Genomic DNA, 16,535 nt, shown 5'->3' with positions numbered 1-16,535 from the left:
TTAGGAACAAATTCCTTGACCTTTTCAAGAGAAAGAGAGCTCTTGCACCTTTGAATTTGCAGAGAACTTTTCAGTCTTGTAATAAACATGAGTGTTCCACTGTTTCTCCCTGTGTGCTTCTCCAGAACGCTATTAATTGCTTAGTTATAGCAGTTACCATGATGTCATATATCTGTTTATGAGTCTGCTTCCGCCACTAGGACTGGGAGTTTCTCAAGGGATGGAACTGTGCCCCATTCTTCTTTTTAGTCCCTATTTCCTAGTTCAAATGTGTACTGTGTAAAGATTGCTCAACAACTACCTAATGGCATACATGTCTGCATGCATGGATAGATGCGTGGATGGGTGTACAGATGAGTAGGGGGATAGAAGGAAGAAAGAAAGAAAGAGCAGAAGGAAGAAGAAAAAGAACGAAGGATTGATTTACATCTAACAAACTGCTACATCAGCCTTCAAGAAGGTCTGGGAAAGAAGTTCAGGCCCTAAGAAATACTTCAGTAAGATTCCTGTACAATTCTGCTACATTTTCTAATAAGCTTGTTAATGCTAACACGCTGAACTACTGTCTTACACTGCAAAGGAAAAATAAAAGAATTTAATGGATAGATTTGGAACTCAAGAGTCTTGATTTCTGGGGTTTTACTACTTGTTTATGGCTTAATCTTACTCAACTAAACTTACTCTAACAAGTTAACTTGCCTGAACCTCAGTCGGACCTCAGTTTCTCAATCAGCAGGCTGAGCAGATTTGATAAAAACAGACTCAGATGTAGTTTCTGCTGCAGAATTTGGGGGAACACAAATGGTTTTGTTTGTGTCTATCAATTCAGATCTAATCAGCCTGGGGCTGGGGCTGCTCTGTAAAGAAACCATTCTAAGAACTTCATAGAGGATCTATCAGGGTGTAAGTGGAGGTCCATTGAAACTTAGCCTGTCTTCCTGGAGTCAATCTTCTGCTTAGAAATCCAGAGTTCATACATAAGGTCCTCAATATACTCGCTATATTTGGCCCAGTTATGTTATCAGCATTCTAATCAAAGGATGACAACATGACTCCATATTATAAGGGAGTATGCCCAGGCTCTTTGGTTCCCAAAAGAGAAATCTAAACACACATTGGGAAAGACATTATCTTTGAAAAAAGCCCATTTCTCCCACTAAATAACTTTATAAAGTTAGGGAATGCTCTGGTGTATCTAAACTGTCTTTCTGCTCAAGTCACCTGCAAATAAAATTTGTGATTATCAAAGGTATTGTTTGCCCAATGCCCTGGAAATCTTATCATCTCCGTTCAGATTTTTCTGCAGTTTTCCCCTTTTTCTCCCTCCTTTGCTTGCTTTCTTTCTTTCTTTCTTTCTTTCTTTCTTTCTTTCTTTCTTTCTTTCTTTCTTTCTTCTTTTTAATCCATGCCAGAAACATTCTTTAAAAGTTTGCATTAGTGACTATGGCACTATTCATTTTTATTCATTCGTTCGTTCGTTCATTCCTTCCTTCCTTCCTTCCTCTCTTCATACATTCTTCCATGTTATTCATTCTTTGAATGGAATATTTACTAGATACATATGTTGCTTGTTCCATATAACAGGGTAGATCCTGTAGACAGACAGATACAAGTAATGTAGCCTGGATTTGAATCTCGGTTCCACTACCATTTAGCTATGGCTCTTTCTGTGAGGCTTACAACTTTCTAACTCAATTCCAGAGGGCACAAAGTGTAGCCCTGTGCAGAGTGCTAGGACATAGTGAGTGCTTATTATAAGCTGGCTACTTTCTATTACTGCCACTACAGCTGATAATGTATATCCCCCCAAGATATATAAACAATGAAGACAGGATCTCATATTCTGAGGTCAACACAAGGTCTCAAAACATCAAGGGAAGCAGACAGAAAGGGCCCCATCAGGAAAGAGGAAAGTGAATGAAAACCCAAGCAACAGATAGAACTGCTGTGATGGTAGAGGCCCAGTGAGATACTGATAAGGAGGAGCGGGAGAGGTCTAGCAGAGAATACAGTTTGGGATTCTAGGCAGCAGTGAGGACACAACACAAGTTTGCAAATAGGCCAGGCATGGAAGGAGAAGACCAAGGCCAACCTGTGGCTTGGACTAAGAAGGCTACTATGTGAGCTCAGAGGAGCCTTGAGTATAAAACTATACACTTTCTGTGGCAGGCACATTTCTTTTGCCTTCTTATTCTTTTTCTTTCTTTCTTTCTTTCTTTTCTTTCTTTCTTTCTTTCTTTCTTTCTTTCTTTCTTTCTTTCATTCTTCGTTCTTTTTTTTTTGCTTAAGGGGAAATGGAATTAACTACTGTGTAACGTTTTCTGACTATGACATGCAAGATAGGTCATGTAATTTGGTTATATAATGTGGCATATCTGTCGTTCCTGAGCCCTTTCTCCTAGAACCACTAGATATTCAGAGAGTTGTCTCATTCATTCAGGAAGAACAAGGAATATAGTATCTTTTAATTCCAGGATATTGTGCTTGGAATTGGAGAAGTTAAGATAGATAAGATCCAAAATATGCATACAATGAAAATATATTCAAGGATTTCCAACGTTCTGACAGAAGTATGCAGAATGTATGGTAGAGACTGATTGATAAGAGAGGTGAGGAACAAAGCACACTTTAGTAGAACTAGAAAAAGGCTTTTCAGCATAATTGAACCTTGAGTAGACTACTGGAGAAACAGAAGCATTCTGAGAATGGTGCCTGGGGATTGATATAGGAAGTAAGTTAAGCATAAAAAGTGTTATACAAAAAGTTTGATGTGTTTGAGTGAACATCATATTAATGCAGATGCCAGTGAAGAGCCTTTAGCAAGGAATAACAGACTGAGATTTATAATTTAGAAACGTATGGCTATCAACAGGTAGAAGGAGGTACAGGAGTTGAAATTGAGATCGAAAGAAGCAGGTATTACAATACTAGGAAAGTAATTGTAGCTAAGTTAGAGAAGAAGTTGGCTATCAGAGCATAAAGGATAGCATGGCAGACAAAGATTGATAACTGCGTGCATAAAATGGATGATGTGCCTAGAGTTGTTAACACTAAGCAAGGCAAGAATGCAAGGAATTTGGGAGAAAGATGATGCTGGTTTAATATAGTGAGTTTGTGGTGCTTATTGACATTTCCTGTGGACAACTGGATCTTTGAATGAGCATGGTAGAGCTTGAAGATAAATGATGTTCATTAACAGAAATATGGGAAATCACTTATAAGAAAGGCTGTATACACAAGGGAAAGGGGTCTATGCCCTGGCCTCAGCCGTAGACCACTGAAAGCCTTATTCAGCCTGGTCACTGACACACTCATGCCACTCTGTTCACCCACTTACGCAATAAATGGCTTAGGTGAGTCTAATTTTCATATACCTTGCTTCTTTAGTTTTCATGGATTTCACTCTCCAAACTAATTACAGTATATTTATGGCTTATGCTCTCTACCTGTAAGCTTTTTATTTCTTAGAAGAAGGCTGTCTTATTACTGACTGTCACTTCTTATTCCTTTGTCTATTTTCTCACCAGTCTTTTTGAGATGAAAAATATCTCCTGTCTCAAAAGGGAAGATAGTACTCTCTGTATAAATACATTTGGGCACATTCTACTCAGTCATGTTGCATGTTTAGAGAGCAATAGGAATTAAGGGAAGGTTGCAAATGGGCAAACAGAAATACCAAAGACTGGAACACTTAGCTCTCAGGCTGGAAATTTTCACTTCCTAGAAGGTCTGACACTGGTTTTGATTTTGTGTTGTTCATTATATTTTCTTGTACTTTGCTGGCTCCTCTAAAGATGAGTGAGGCTAGCCTCTCTGACTCTTACAGCTTCTATGGACCTTGGGTTTGTGGCAATTAATCCTAGAAATTGTATATTTCTTTCTCTCCTTCAAAAAAAATCTAAAATAAAAGCAGTGGGAATGAGAACTGAATGATGAAGAGAAAATGGAGGTGATGGGAATAATCAAAATACATATTGCAGAGCCTTTTTAGGGAAACAGGATATATTATGACCCCCAAACCTTAGTGTTCTAATATCTTAATCCATAACATGATCTGATTAAAATGATAAACAAGATCCAAAGACCAATGACCTACTCTTATCCTGGAACTGGCTTTTGTATGGTACACAGTTATAAAGTCAGAAAATTCTAACCTGCTTAAGGGCTCTTTAGGAAAGTTGCCCAATGAGTTTTCTAGTATGTTTTTCACTTTCCTTATAGTATCCAAAGCCTGATAAGTTACATTATATGTTATGTAAAAGTATATTGGGAGTTCTCCATGAAAATATTGGAAAAGCGATTTAAAGGCATTTTTATGGCAAGTATAATTGTCTTTGCTATTAGTCAAGTGGTTTGCAGCTATTATCAAGTACCAGTATTCCCCCAAATGATGTATTTGGTCAGTCTAGGAAATGCTACCAGCAGTCTTTTGCTTCATAACACTGAACTTTCTGGGTGCTTTCCTAAGATGCCTGATGTGCTAAGTGTTGCCAATCAACGGCAGCTTACCAAGAAACAGCAGCAGCTCTTTGCACTTATTATTTATTTATTTAGAATGAGTGTTGCTGAGGGGAGGAGGTAGAGAGTATGTGGATACTTGGTCCAGGACAGTGGCAGGCCCAAGCACCACCTAGTGGAGGAAAATGGCCAAAAAAAAGAAAGAAAAAAGAAAAAGAAAAAAAAAACAAAAAACAAAAACTGGAGGTATGGACAGTTTCACAAATTTGTTTCAGGACAGGCCTGATTTAGATGATATAAGCTGAAAATACCTTTGCTAGAAATATATCTAGGACGAAGGTAGATAAATCCACAGCACCCCCCTTGGTTGAGATGAAGAGGGGGACAGGGATTCATCGGAAGTCATACAGTATGCCAATGATGGTCTTTTTCCAGAACACTGTCCTTCCTTCTCTAGAGAGCTTCAGGTCTGTGTTATACTTCTTTTCCAATGCCATCTCTTAGGGTAGGAAGCCGGACGCCTCTATTCAAATCTTCCTCCACCCACCCCTACCTCCCCTCATTTCCCTGCGCATGATTATGGGTTTTCGTTTTCCTTTTCCTTTTGCCTGTTCTTTGGTTTGAACCCAGCCTGGGCACTGTCTCGGAGCTTCTTCTTGCTCAAGGCTAGCATACTATCACTTGAGCCACAGCACCACTTCCAGCTTTTTTTTTTTTTGAGTAATTTGTCTTTATCTGAGTAATTATCTGCCCAGGAAGGCTTCAAACCACCATCCTCCAATCTCAACCACCTTAATAGTTAGGACTGCAGGTGTAAGCCACCACTGATGCCCAGCTAGATTTATGTAGTTCCGAAAAAGTATTCACTAGGGATTACATGATATTGTGACCTAATTTATGATTGCTTATAGAATGTCTCTATCACCATTCAACTATATCCAGAATATAAACTTACTGAAGGCAGAATGGAGAACTATGAAGCACATAGCACAAACTCATGAAAACACTTGTTGCATGCTTGGGCATGCCTCTTGGTAATTTTTCCTTTGTCCCTTGATTTCTGAGATTTTTTCATACCAACTGAGCTTACTTTGTGTTTGAAAAACCATGAAAACAATAATCTGCTTATTTTGTTTGCCCTTCATTTTAGTGTTTTGTTTGTTTGTTGAGAGGAAGTTTCTGAGTAGTAATGAAGAGAAAGGAAATTCCTGGCTTTTCCAAAGGAAGATGTGAGTCTAACTCTTAAAGTTACTGGGAGAATTTGAAATAATAGGTGACAAGGGTCAGATGCTTATAACACTAATACGAGTTAATGTTTGCTAGGTCATCCATCATCTACTGCATTACTAAGCATTTTCCACATAGAGGCTCAGTTAATTTTCAAAAGAACACCTTGAAGTAGGAGCCAAAACTATGGATGGGAAAAATAGAATTTGGAAATATTAAGTAACTTGTGCCAGGTTTTGCAGGCAGGTGTGAGAAGCAGAAAATCCAGATTGGGTACCAGTGGCTTATGCCTTTAAACCTAGCTACTCAGGAGGCTGAGATCTGAGGATGTCAGTTCAAAGCCAGCCCAGGCAGTAAAATCTGTGAAACTCATCTCCAATTAGCCACCAAAAAGCTGGAAGCAAAATTATGGCTGAAGTAGAAGACTAGCCTTGGGCAAAAAAGCTCAGAGAAAGTACACAGGCTCTGAGTTCAAGCCCCAGGATACTCTCTCTCTCTCTCTCTCTCTCTCTCTCTCTCTCTCTCTCTCTCTCTCTCTCTCTCTCTCTCTCTCTCTCTCTCTCTCCTCTCTCTCTCTCTCTCTCTCTCTCTCTTTCTCTCTCCCTCTCTCTCTCTCTCTCATGCACACACAATAAAATCCCAGAAAACAGAAACAGAAACCCAGCCAGTCTGATTTTTTTTTTTAGTCCCATGATCAACTGCTGTACACTTTCTTCAGTAAGCACGTGGTAGTTCTTACAGCCCTTTACAAGGTTCTAGAGATTCTGTATTCTGTAAAGGTTCTCTGGCCTTTTGGAGATGAAAAGAAAAAAAATGAGCCAGACAAATTAAAACTGGAGCTATGTGTGAAGGCATATGAGTTGTTATTATATAGATGTTGGATCTTTCACAATGACCAGTGGATCTTTGGGGAATCCTTACACGTGGGCAAAGAGGTAAATGAATCCTATAAATAGTCAAAAATTACAGGGGAGTCTCACATGCCAAATAATTTTATCATGTCAGAGCTTCTTGTCCAGAAAGTCTTCACTGGCCCTCCAACACGTGCCACCTACACTTCTTCCTTTAATTTCCTTCCCCGAAGACGGCCAAGGTTGTCACTTCAATTTGAGTTTGCAGGTGCGCAAAGAAAAGAGAAGGGTCTCCCAATATCTGAAGCCTGAATCACATCGTTTCCAGTGACCTTGGAGGAGTCCTTGACCCTCTCCAAGCCACCACCTCACTATCTGCAACTGCATTAGTTCTTACAACACTCAGGGATCTAAGACATCACCCCCTTCCTGTGCTTTCAGGGGCTTTGCACTGAACTTTTTCATTATGGAAACCATCAGGCAAACACAGAAGCTCAGACAAAAATATATGAAAGCCTCATGTTTCCATGGCCTCTTTCAATCATGACTACCCAGTTGGTAATCATCTTTTAACCCTTCCCATCTTCCTCATTTTCACCTCCAACTCCGGGGCTTTTTAAACCAACAAGCAAAACAGACAAGGCAAGGTAATCCATACATGCCTCCTATCTATCTATCTATCTATCTATCTATCTATCTATCTATCTATCTATCTTATATGTATGTATGTGTATTTAACAGATTAGAATCCTTTTTAAAGACCCTCATCGATCCTATCAGAATTTATAATATCTTAATTCTAGTCCCTGTCTGTTCAAACACTTTGTAATGAAAGGACTCATTCTTGTTAAGGGAATCTTATAGAATTCTGCCATTTAAGTAGAGGGCTGGAAAGTTGAGACAGGGGAAACAAATGTCCTATGCTCCAGCCTCTACCCAGAGGTTCCCTAAGATCCTGTGGCACAGCACAGAAGTGCATATTCCATCCACACCCCCTTTTTTGCATCCAGAAGAGAGTGGGGCCAGATCATACAATAGCAATTGGCAGAGTTTGTCACACTTTGTAAAGTGCAGACATCAAAGACTCCAGTGAAGTCATGGTCATGAGAAGGTTTGCTCACTAGACCACTAATGTGATCGCTCTAAGTGAGCGCAATCATGGTACCTTTCTAGGAATCTCCTTAAATGCACAAATCCCTCCCAGGTCTCACCTTCCAGCTCTTCTTAACCTCTCCAACACATGCACTGAATTCTGACCTCAGCCTTGAGGCTCCTTCCTCTGTCACCTTCTCACCTGGTCCCCATGACAACTTATGTCAGATATCAGAGGATATCAAGCCAGTAATACCTAAATGGTACCTCAACAATTCTCAGCAGTCGGGTCTTCAAATAAGTCAGTGGGCCAGCACTTGCAAGTCAGTTTCTTAGGTTACTGATCTCAAAGTTCCAGGCAAGCAAATATCTCCGCAACTGCCACTGAATTTAAACCAAAGTTCTCACAGGGCATCAAGAGGAACATAAAGGGGGCACAGAGGGAAAGGAGACCTGATTTCCACTGGTGAGGGAAGAAATGGATGCTTGCTCAACTTAGGAGCCTTTGGCCTTAATGGAGATAAGGTGTGAACCACCCAGAAACAGCTCCTACGTGAAGATAGGCTTTCCTCTTCCTCACCTAAGACACCTGCCATCAGGGCTGTCTCTCATGAGATCTCAAAGTGAGCCATCTGTGATAGAAGAACATACTTCCTTCCCACAAGACTGGCAAATAATCAGGTGAGTACTGTCTCTGAATCGAACTCTTCTTATATTCCGTATTTGTGTGTGCAGAGGGTCACTCCCGACAGTCTTGGTAGTTTATTTGACCTCCTAAGGGGAACAGCTATTGTATCAAAAGTTGTGTCAGGCTCCTTTAGCAGAGAGGAAGGGAGGTAGATAGGCGCTGGAGGCTCATACCTGCACCCTTGCTTGCTCAGGAGGCTGAGCTCTAAGGATCACCATGTGAAGCTAGCCCCAGCAGGACAGCCCATGAGACTCTTATGTCCAATTGATCACAGGAAAAGTTGGAAGTGGTGCTGTAGATCAAGTGGCAGAATGCTAGCCCGGAGCAAAAGGATCTTAGGCACAGCACCCAGGCCTTGGTAGGAAGAGAGACGGATGTGGTCTGTGAATACAGTTCAACTCTATGTGACTCTGGTCCTCAGTTTTCCCTATTATACTGAGCTGCTCTATCCAGATGAATGCCACGTCTAGTCCTGGAATGACTACCCTGTCCTATACTCCTGCATCCAAATCCTAGGGCCTTGAGGTTTCCATCTTCTGACAGGGATTCATGAGAGTTTGGAAGGCCTTGGGGAAGAACAGGAAGCATATGCCATACTAAATGTGACTACTCTGGCTTTTGTTCCTGGGCCCACATACTACCAGCCAATGCTCCCTGGTTTCCTATGACAGGTTTCAGGAGTACTGGGGTTTCTCTGGTTCTGACAACCAATGGGTCATTCTTTTTTTTGCCAGTCCTGGGCTTGAGCTCAGGGCCTGAGCACTGTCCTTGGACTTTCTCAAGGCTAGAGCTCTACCACTTGAGCCTCAGCACCACTTCTGGCTTTTTTCTATGTATGTGGTACCAAAGAATTGAACCCGGGTCTTCGTGTATTCTAGGCAAGCACTCTACCACGAGGCCAAACTCCTGCCCCAAAGGGTCATTCTTAAAGAAGGAGTCAAAGAAGAGAACCAAATGAAAGAAGAGACACGAAGAAACTTTTCCAAGACGCATGTTCCTTAATATATAAATAGCTCTGTCCCCAGAAGACCACATTAGGAAACTGGAAGAAGGAGTTAAGTGGTCTGTGGCTCTTTGTGGGAATCACTCCCTGAGTCACTAGTACAAAGTACTTTCTGCATGTTTCTATCTTGGAATCCTTGTGTCTGTTTCCAAAGGAGGAAAACAAGGGATAGAGAGTTGTTAACGTATGAACTTAAAATTCATCCTGTATTCTTCCCTCTACAGACCCCCCCACCCTGCACCCAGTCCTGGACTTGAACTTAGAACCTAGCTACTATTCCTGAACTTACTCCTCCTCTTCCACCTACTCCTCCTCTTCCTTCTTTTTGTTGTTGTTTGGTTTTCTTCACAAAGGTAGTGCTCTATCACTTGAGCCACAGTTCCACTTGTAGTTTTTTTTTTGCTAGTCAATCAGAGATAGGCATCACCTGACTTTGAACCAGGATTCTCAGATTTAAGCTTCCTGAGGAGCTGGGATTTACAGCCATGAGCTACTGGTGCATGGTTCAGTCTTTTTGAAGGTGTGAGTGAGAAGTAAGAAGAGGCTCCAGAGAGAGACTAGCAAACTTAACCCATTCCAATATTTAGAACAAAAGAAAAAACAGGCTGGTAGCTGAGGTGCTGATAGCATTCAGCTAAATCCCTTTCTCCTCCAGAGCTGGAATTTGGGAGTAGGGACTGGGTGGGTGGAGGAAAGCACTTGTGGGGTCTATGCTTCACTTTTCTAACAGGTCAGGAGAAACTTTAACAAGATTAACTGCTGCTCAGAGCCTCTGCTCCACGGAGCAAATTGAGTCTATTGTTTTCTTTCTTTTTCTTGCAGAATGGAGGGATATGGGGGCACAGTTGGGGATGACAGGCAGGGGTCTGGCTCCTGCCTGCCTTGGTACAAAAGCAAGGGGACGTGTCAGACCCTCTCACCCCACACAAAAAGCTCCCTCCTCCCCTCCGCACTGCTTTGCAGGAAAACGCTGAGGGCAGTGGCTGGGTGGCCCTTCTGTGTGGGGTAAGAGGTAATAGTGTTTTTCCAAACTTGTTATCTCAGTCATCTAGGGGGCAAAGCCTGGAAGTTGGGGTTCCTGCCACTAAGGAACTGTGCATCCAGCACAGATGTCTGTCTGTGCCAGTCTGTCTCTCTCCTTCTTAGGATTGACTGTTTGATGATTGATTGATTCCTCATCCTTGGTGGACTCTCTTGACAATCCTGCACACACTTTCCACCTTGACTTTGACTCTACAAACCAGTCAGTATGTATCTATGAAACATGAATAAATAAATAAATAAATAAAAGACATGTCTGAGCTCCGATCTGGAGTCTGTTTGAACCAGGCAGCAATAGCATCCCAGAATGGCCAATCTGAGAGTATACCTGCCTTCCCAGGGGCAGCAAGGGCCTGTCTCTGCCAGATGACAGTGCCGGTGAACAGCACCGTAAAATTAGACCTTCGCGAAACCCAATTGAATCCTGCAGCCGAATGGAATGATGTAAGGCAGCCTGGCCTGACAGGGAGGCAGCAGCTGGGCCTGAAAATAGCAGTGTGGTCCGTGCTGAGCGGTGACGGGCTCTGGAGATGGGTGACCCGGGGTTTCCTGTGAAAATGGTGACACCCAGCCAGAGCAAGCCAGCAAGAGAGGTCAGACAGCCATCTGGGCACCTGAGGTCACTATCGGAGGATACCCCTTGGCACCTACCCCAGGCTTTGCCTCTCCCAGCCTGAACTGACACTGGGGAGGAAGCTGGAGGGGGGTGGTGGTGGGAGGGAGTACTTCTGTAAGGAACCTCTGTTTGTTTGCTTTTGAATTCAAGGAGAAAGAAACAGGTTTTTTGTTTTTGTTTTTGTTTTTGTTTTTTTTTCCCCCAGCAGTCTGTACCGCGTGGATACTGCAGAATAAGTCCTTGCTGGCTCACAGCCAGGTGTTTACACACCGCCAAATCTGGCTGGGGCTCAGCTAGAGGAGGGGAAAAAAATCCACCAGAATCCTCAGGAGAAAAGCTCCTGGCTTTCTGGTGCTACAGGATAGCTATGCCTCCCCTTCTCCCCACAACTCTCTCATACACACACATCCCACTTTCTCTCTCTCTCTCTCTCTCTCTCTCTCTCTCTCTCTCTCTCTCTCTCTCTCTCACACACACACACACACACACACACACACACCCAGCCCTGTTTTGGAGAGGAATGTTATTTTTACACATAAAATGGACCAGGCATTTTATACAAGCAATAATAACCAAACCTTCTCCCCCTTCCCATCCAATTAAAGTATTTTACTGCGATAACCTTTTGTGTGAGATTGAGTTCATATAAAGAGAATGAGCTACAGAGAGATCTGTACACACACACACACACACACACACACACACACACACACACACACCCTGTCTGAGTTCCATATACTTATAAAGTAGTCTCCCGTGCCATCTCAGGTAACAGACATATGTGTTAGCTCTCCACTATGCTTTCCTGAGTACCTGCTTAACCCCAGCTCTTCTCTCCCGAGAGAAGCCCTTTGGAGTCACGCTCCTCCAACAGGGAAAGACTCATAAAAAAACAAAAACAAAAACAACCCACTACCAATCAGCAGAGTCGGTGCATTTTCCTATTTGGAAAGAGAATCAGCCTTAAACCATCAGCACCATCGTCACTGGTGTTTTGAATAACACCTTCTCGGGGCTTCAGTCTACCCTCTTCTGACTAGCACTCAGTGTGAATGAACTCCGTTTCCCTCTCCTTTTCCGTGTGTTGTGTGTGTGTGTGGGGGGGGGGAAGTAAGGAAAAATAACAAGGGATGACGTCAGTTTTGAGTGTGTGCGAGAGAGATGGAGAGGGGAAAATATTCTCTCTCTCTCCCTTCTCCTCTGGTAGAAGGGTGAGAGAGAGAGCTTGGCTGGGCCATGTACTTGGTACAGAAGCAGAGTTTGGGCCCCCACTAAAGTGACACTTCATGTCAACAAGAGAGTCAGAACCTTGTTAGACCAGGGGCAGAAAGAGAGGAGCCGCAGGCAGTCGGAGAAGAGCTCTCGCAGCTTTCCCTTCTAAGCCAGCGTGCCCGGGATGGGAATCGCCAAACGCCTCCGCCTCCGCGCGGGGCTTCCTGGCTGCAGGGACCGGGGAGCCCGGACTCTCACTTCAAGACATCCTGGGACATGGCGAGATGGTTCGTGCAGGAAGGGAATCTCCCGGATAAGAAGAGGCAAAAACTTTCCTCCTCGCCTTCAGCGCCTCCACTCCACACACACACACACACACACACACACACACACACACACACACACACACACACACACACACACACACACACCCCTTCCTCCGTGTTATGAAAAGCATTTGCAGATTCATTTATAAGGGGGTAGGAGGGAAGGGAGACAGAGACAGACAGACACACAGACAAGAGAGACAGACAGCGACAGAGAGACGAGGAGGAGGAACGCAACATCCATGATGGTCTCATTTTAACATGCGGGTCCCAAGCGAGAAAAGCACCCCCATTTCCTAGCCTGGAGAAGGCTGGTGGGGTGCGCGCCGGGGGAGGTCTCGTCCCGATTCTGTAGGACAGACAAGGGGAGCTTTAAAAGCGAGGGTGTGGGGTGGCAGCCTGCGCGCGCGGGCGCGCGTGTGTGTGCGCTTGTGTGGGCCTAGGTGTGCGCGCTCGTGTGCATGTGTGCGTGTGTATGCGTGTGTCTGGGGAGGGGGACGGGTGGTCCCAGAGGCCGACTTGAAGCAGAAAAACAACTTTAGGGCACTTTGGGGACTTCTAACTCTAGGAATCCCAACCATCTGGTCCCCGCGGGCTTTCCAAGTAACGGGGAGGCGACTCGCGTTCAAAAGTGAAGGCAAATGCTTGCTCCCCGGACCCACCTTTCGCCGGCCACCCAGCGGGCTCGTCCCCTCCCCTCGTCCCCCCCCTCGTCCCCCTCGCTCCCTCCCAAAGCGAGGCCGACTAGGTCTGGCCGCCCAGAGGGCAGCGCTTCGGTGCCCGGGTGGTGGTGGTGGGGAGAGGAGGGGGTGGACGCGGGGACACCATCCGTTCTCCCTGGTCGAGCGCTACGTCCCGCGCAGCTCCACGCGCGCCCATTCGGCAGATGGGGTAAACTGAGTCCCGGAGCTCCAAACTCTCCCCTCCCACACACACACCACCACCACCACCACCACCACAACCCCTCCGCGGCGTGTTCCGGGCGGACAGAGTCCCCGCCTCCCCCCCTCTGCTCCGGCGCATCGCGCTCCAGGGGGACAGGGGGGTGAAGTGGGGAGGGTGAGAGGAGCGGACCCGAGGTGCGTCGCCTACCTGCGATGACGGCCGGGGAGCGCTGTCCGCCCTCGGCTCGCAGCCACACTTGCAGCGTGAAGGCGTCCCGGGGCAGCTCCAGCTCGGCCCGGAGGCGCAGCTGCTCGCCTCGCCCGCTGAAATACAGTGCCCGGCTCGGCGGGCTCGGCTCCCGGGCGGCGGCGGCGGCGGCGGCGGTGGTGGTGGCGCCCCTGGCTTCGCGCTGCTGCCGCCGCCGCCGGGGGACGCGCGCGGCGGCTTCCCAGGCACCGCCCGGCGACGACGACAACGACGACGGCGGCGGCGGCGGCGGCGGCGGCGGAGGCGGCGGCGAGGCGCGGCGACCGCGGGCCGCCCGGGTGGCGCAGGTGGCCGGGCTGGCGGCGGCGGTGGCGCGCGGGGGGCGAGCGGCCCGAGGGTCTCTCCGGGCCCGGCGGGGGCGCTCGGCCAGCCCGCAGCCCAGCGCGGCGCTCAGCAGCCCCAGACGCAGCACCCAACTCCAGAGCCGCATGTCCGACGGTCCCCCCCGCCCCCCCGGAGCCCCGACACCGCCGCCCACAGCTGCCAGCTTTGGGAAGCCCGGGCGCCTTGACTTTCTCCGCTTCTGCACCCCCTCCCCTCTTTCTCCTTTCCCCCCCTTCTTCTTCTTCTTTTCTTCTTCTTCTTCTTCTTCCTCTTCTTCTTCTTCTTCTTCTCCTTCTCTCCCTTCCCCTTCTCTTTTTCTCGCTTTCCTCAAGGTGTGTGCTCCACTCCCCCCACCTTTGAAAAAAAAATACCGTCCAACTCGTCTGGGGTTGACAATTTATCTTCTCCCCGCTCCTTTATCTGCCTTATCTCCCCCCCCCACCCCTTGCACACACCTCTCTAACAAACAGCTGGTTGCCTTCCTCCTTGGGTTATTTCATTAAAAAAAAAATTAATAGGATTTCTTGTTCCTAAAAAAAAAAATAAATAAAAACAACAGAGCTTTTCCAAGACAGCGATCCGCGCAATCCCCTCCACCCCCCCTCCCACAAAGATGCTCGAATTTATTTATTTTTTTGAGTCCCTTTATAACACAAGCCACAGCCCTCTTCTTCTCTCTTCCCCCCCCTTTCCCTCCCTCCCTCCCTCCCCAAGCCTGGTCCCCCCCTTCCCCTCCCCTCCCTCCACCCCCCCTCCTTCTTCACAAAATGAAAGGAAAGAGGGGGGGAAAATCCCTCAGAAGAAGGGTAAACAAGCGTATGCTAATCTGCTCCCGAGCGCTCCACCTTCGCAATTGAATGAGTCCGGGTTAAAACGGTGGGGATCGTGACTAATCAATCAGTTGGAAGCCGAGCGACCCAGCCTTCCTCCACTTTCCCGTTTTGCCTCCTCTCCTGCGCTCCTGCTTCTCCACCCCCCCCTTCCCGTCTCTCTATTTTTTTTTTTTGAGAAGACAATCTTAAAGTAACAATTTAATGAAATTCTGTACACACCCCCTTAGGGTCCTCCCAGCTCGGCTCATTCCCGCTTCAAACACACACACACACACACACACACACACACACACACACACACACACGCACACACACACACACATTCCTGTTTTTGTTTTGTTTTGTAAGCTTGTATTCCTTCTTCACACACACACACACACACACACACACACACACACACACACACCCTCCCACTTCTCCTCTCCCTTATTTATTTATTTTTTATTTTACGTTCTTTCGTGGAAGGATTTTTTTCCCCCCTTACATATCTATTTCTTCTCTCAAGATTCTCTTCACACTTTGCGCTGGTCAGCCTACATCCTTTCCCATCAGTAGGAAAAAGAAAAAAAGTCTTGAAACTTGATTCTCAAAATTTTTAACCGCCCCTCTCTCTTCTTCACTCCATCTCTTTCTCCCTCCTCTCTATTCCCCTTTCTCTCCCTCTTCTTGCCCCTTTCCTTTCTATGCTGTCTGCTACCCCCTTGTCCCTTTTTTCCCCCATTTGTCTTTTTTCCATGTCCAAATTTTCTTTAAAGTTAGGCAATGATGACAACGAGTCTCTCCTCCGTCTTGAACCGGGTGCTGACAGAGCCAGCCTTGGACTAAACCAAAGGTTCTTTATAAAGTCCTTATGGAATCCTTAGAATACAGTCAAGGGGTGGGCAGGAAGAACATTTTCTAGCTCTTCTGAATATTAGAAGCTGCCAGACCCAACCAAACTGACTGAAAACTGTTGTTGTTAGAAATCATTTTTAATGGTATATAAATGAAAGGAAGACATTAACTGACCTAGTTTCAACCTACCCAGGTCCTCTGACATTGTCAGTCACAGGAAAGGGATGTGTCATTAATTGTTTTGTAGCTCTGGTTTTAAACTGGGACATACATGTAATATATCGTCCCCCCCCCCTTTATGGAACTCAAAAGCTCCCCCTTATGGCAAAAGAGTTCTCTTTTTTGTTTTTTGTTTTTCCCCTCCAAATGTTACATGAGTTAGCACTGCTAGATTACAAGCTATTAGTGACTAGTCAACTCTAATAACATGGTGATAAAAATAAGTCATGTGAAGTTTGCATGGTGTGGAGAGCATGCTCAGAGCCCAAAAGAGTGGTCAATGTAACTTTCTTTCCTTTAGTCTTACTTGTCATCAGGGCTGTTTGCAGATCCTTTCTCAGAGCTGGGAGCTGTGCTTCAGGGAGAGAGAAAAATCCAGTGGAGAATATGTGCTGGTGAAAGTATGAAGTTTTGTAAGATGAACAAATGACTCAGACATCCTCTCTATAAAAAGTGGAATGTGGCATTCAGGGGTTGTGGCACCATCCTACATAGGGGCTATCCTAGATTCAAAACTTCCTGGCTTGAGGGAGAACATGCCATTTAGTCTAGGGCTAAGAATGTTGGAACTCCAATTTTTTTTCCTGTTCAGAAATGAAAATCATGTTACATTCTCAATGTGTTCTCAGTGCTGTCAGCAAATAAACATGGTTTTATGT

At 45.6% G+C, this 16,535-nt stretch overlaps 1 protein-coding gene across 1 annotated transcript in view; it reads right to left on the bottom strand.

Moving 5' to 3' along the window:
* Nucleotides 1-14,409, bottom strand: part of Pappa (pappalysin 1) — a 220,134-nt gene extending 205,725 nt beyond the window's left edge. Inside the window, exon 1 of the mRNA XM_090330506.1 lies at nucleotides 13,607-14,409. Coding sequence (XP_090186632.1) covers nucleotides 13,607-14,096 — 490 coding nt within the window. The 5' untranslated portion in view covers nucleotides 14,097-14,409. The remainder of the gene's footprint in view (nucleotides 1-13,606) is intronic.
* Nucleotides 14,410-16,535: the final 2,126 nt, after the last annotated feature.

This window comes from Megascapheus bottae, chromosome 3, assembly GCF_031878675.1.
Source record: "Megascapheus bottae isolate mThoBot1 chromosome 3, mThoBot2.hap1, whole genome shotgun sequence".
In the NCBI taxonomy this organism is placed as follows: domain Eukaryota; kingdom Metazoa; phylum Chordata; class Mammalia; order Rodentia; family Geomyidae; genus Megascapheus; species Megascapheus bottae.
This window is presented reverse-complemented; position numbering and strand designations above follow the sequence as displayed.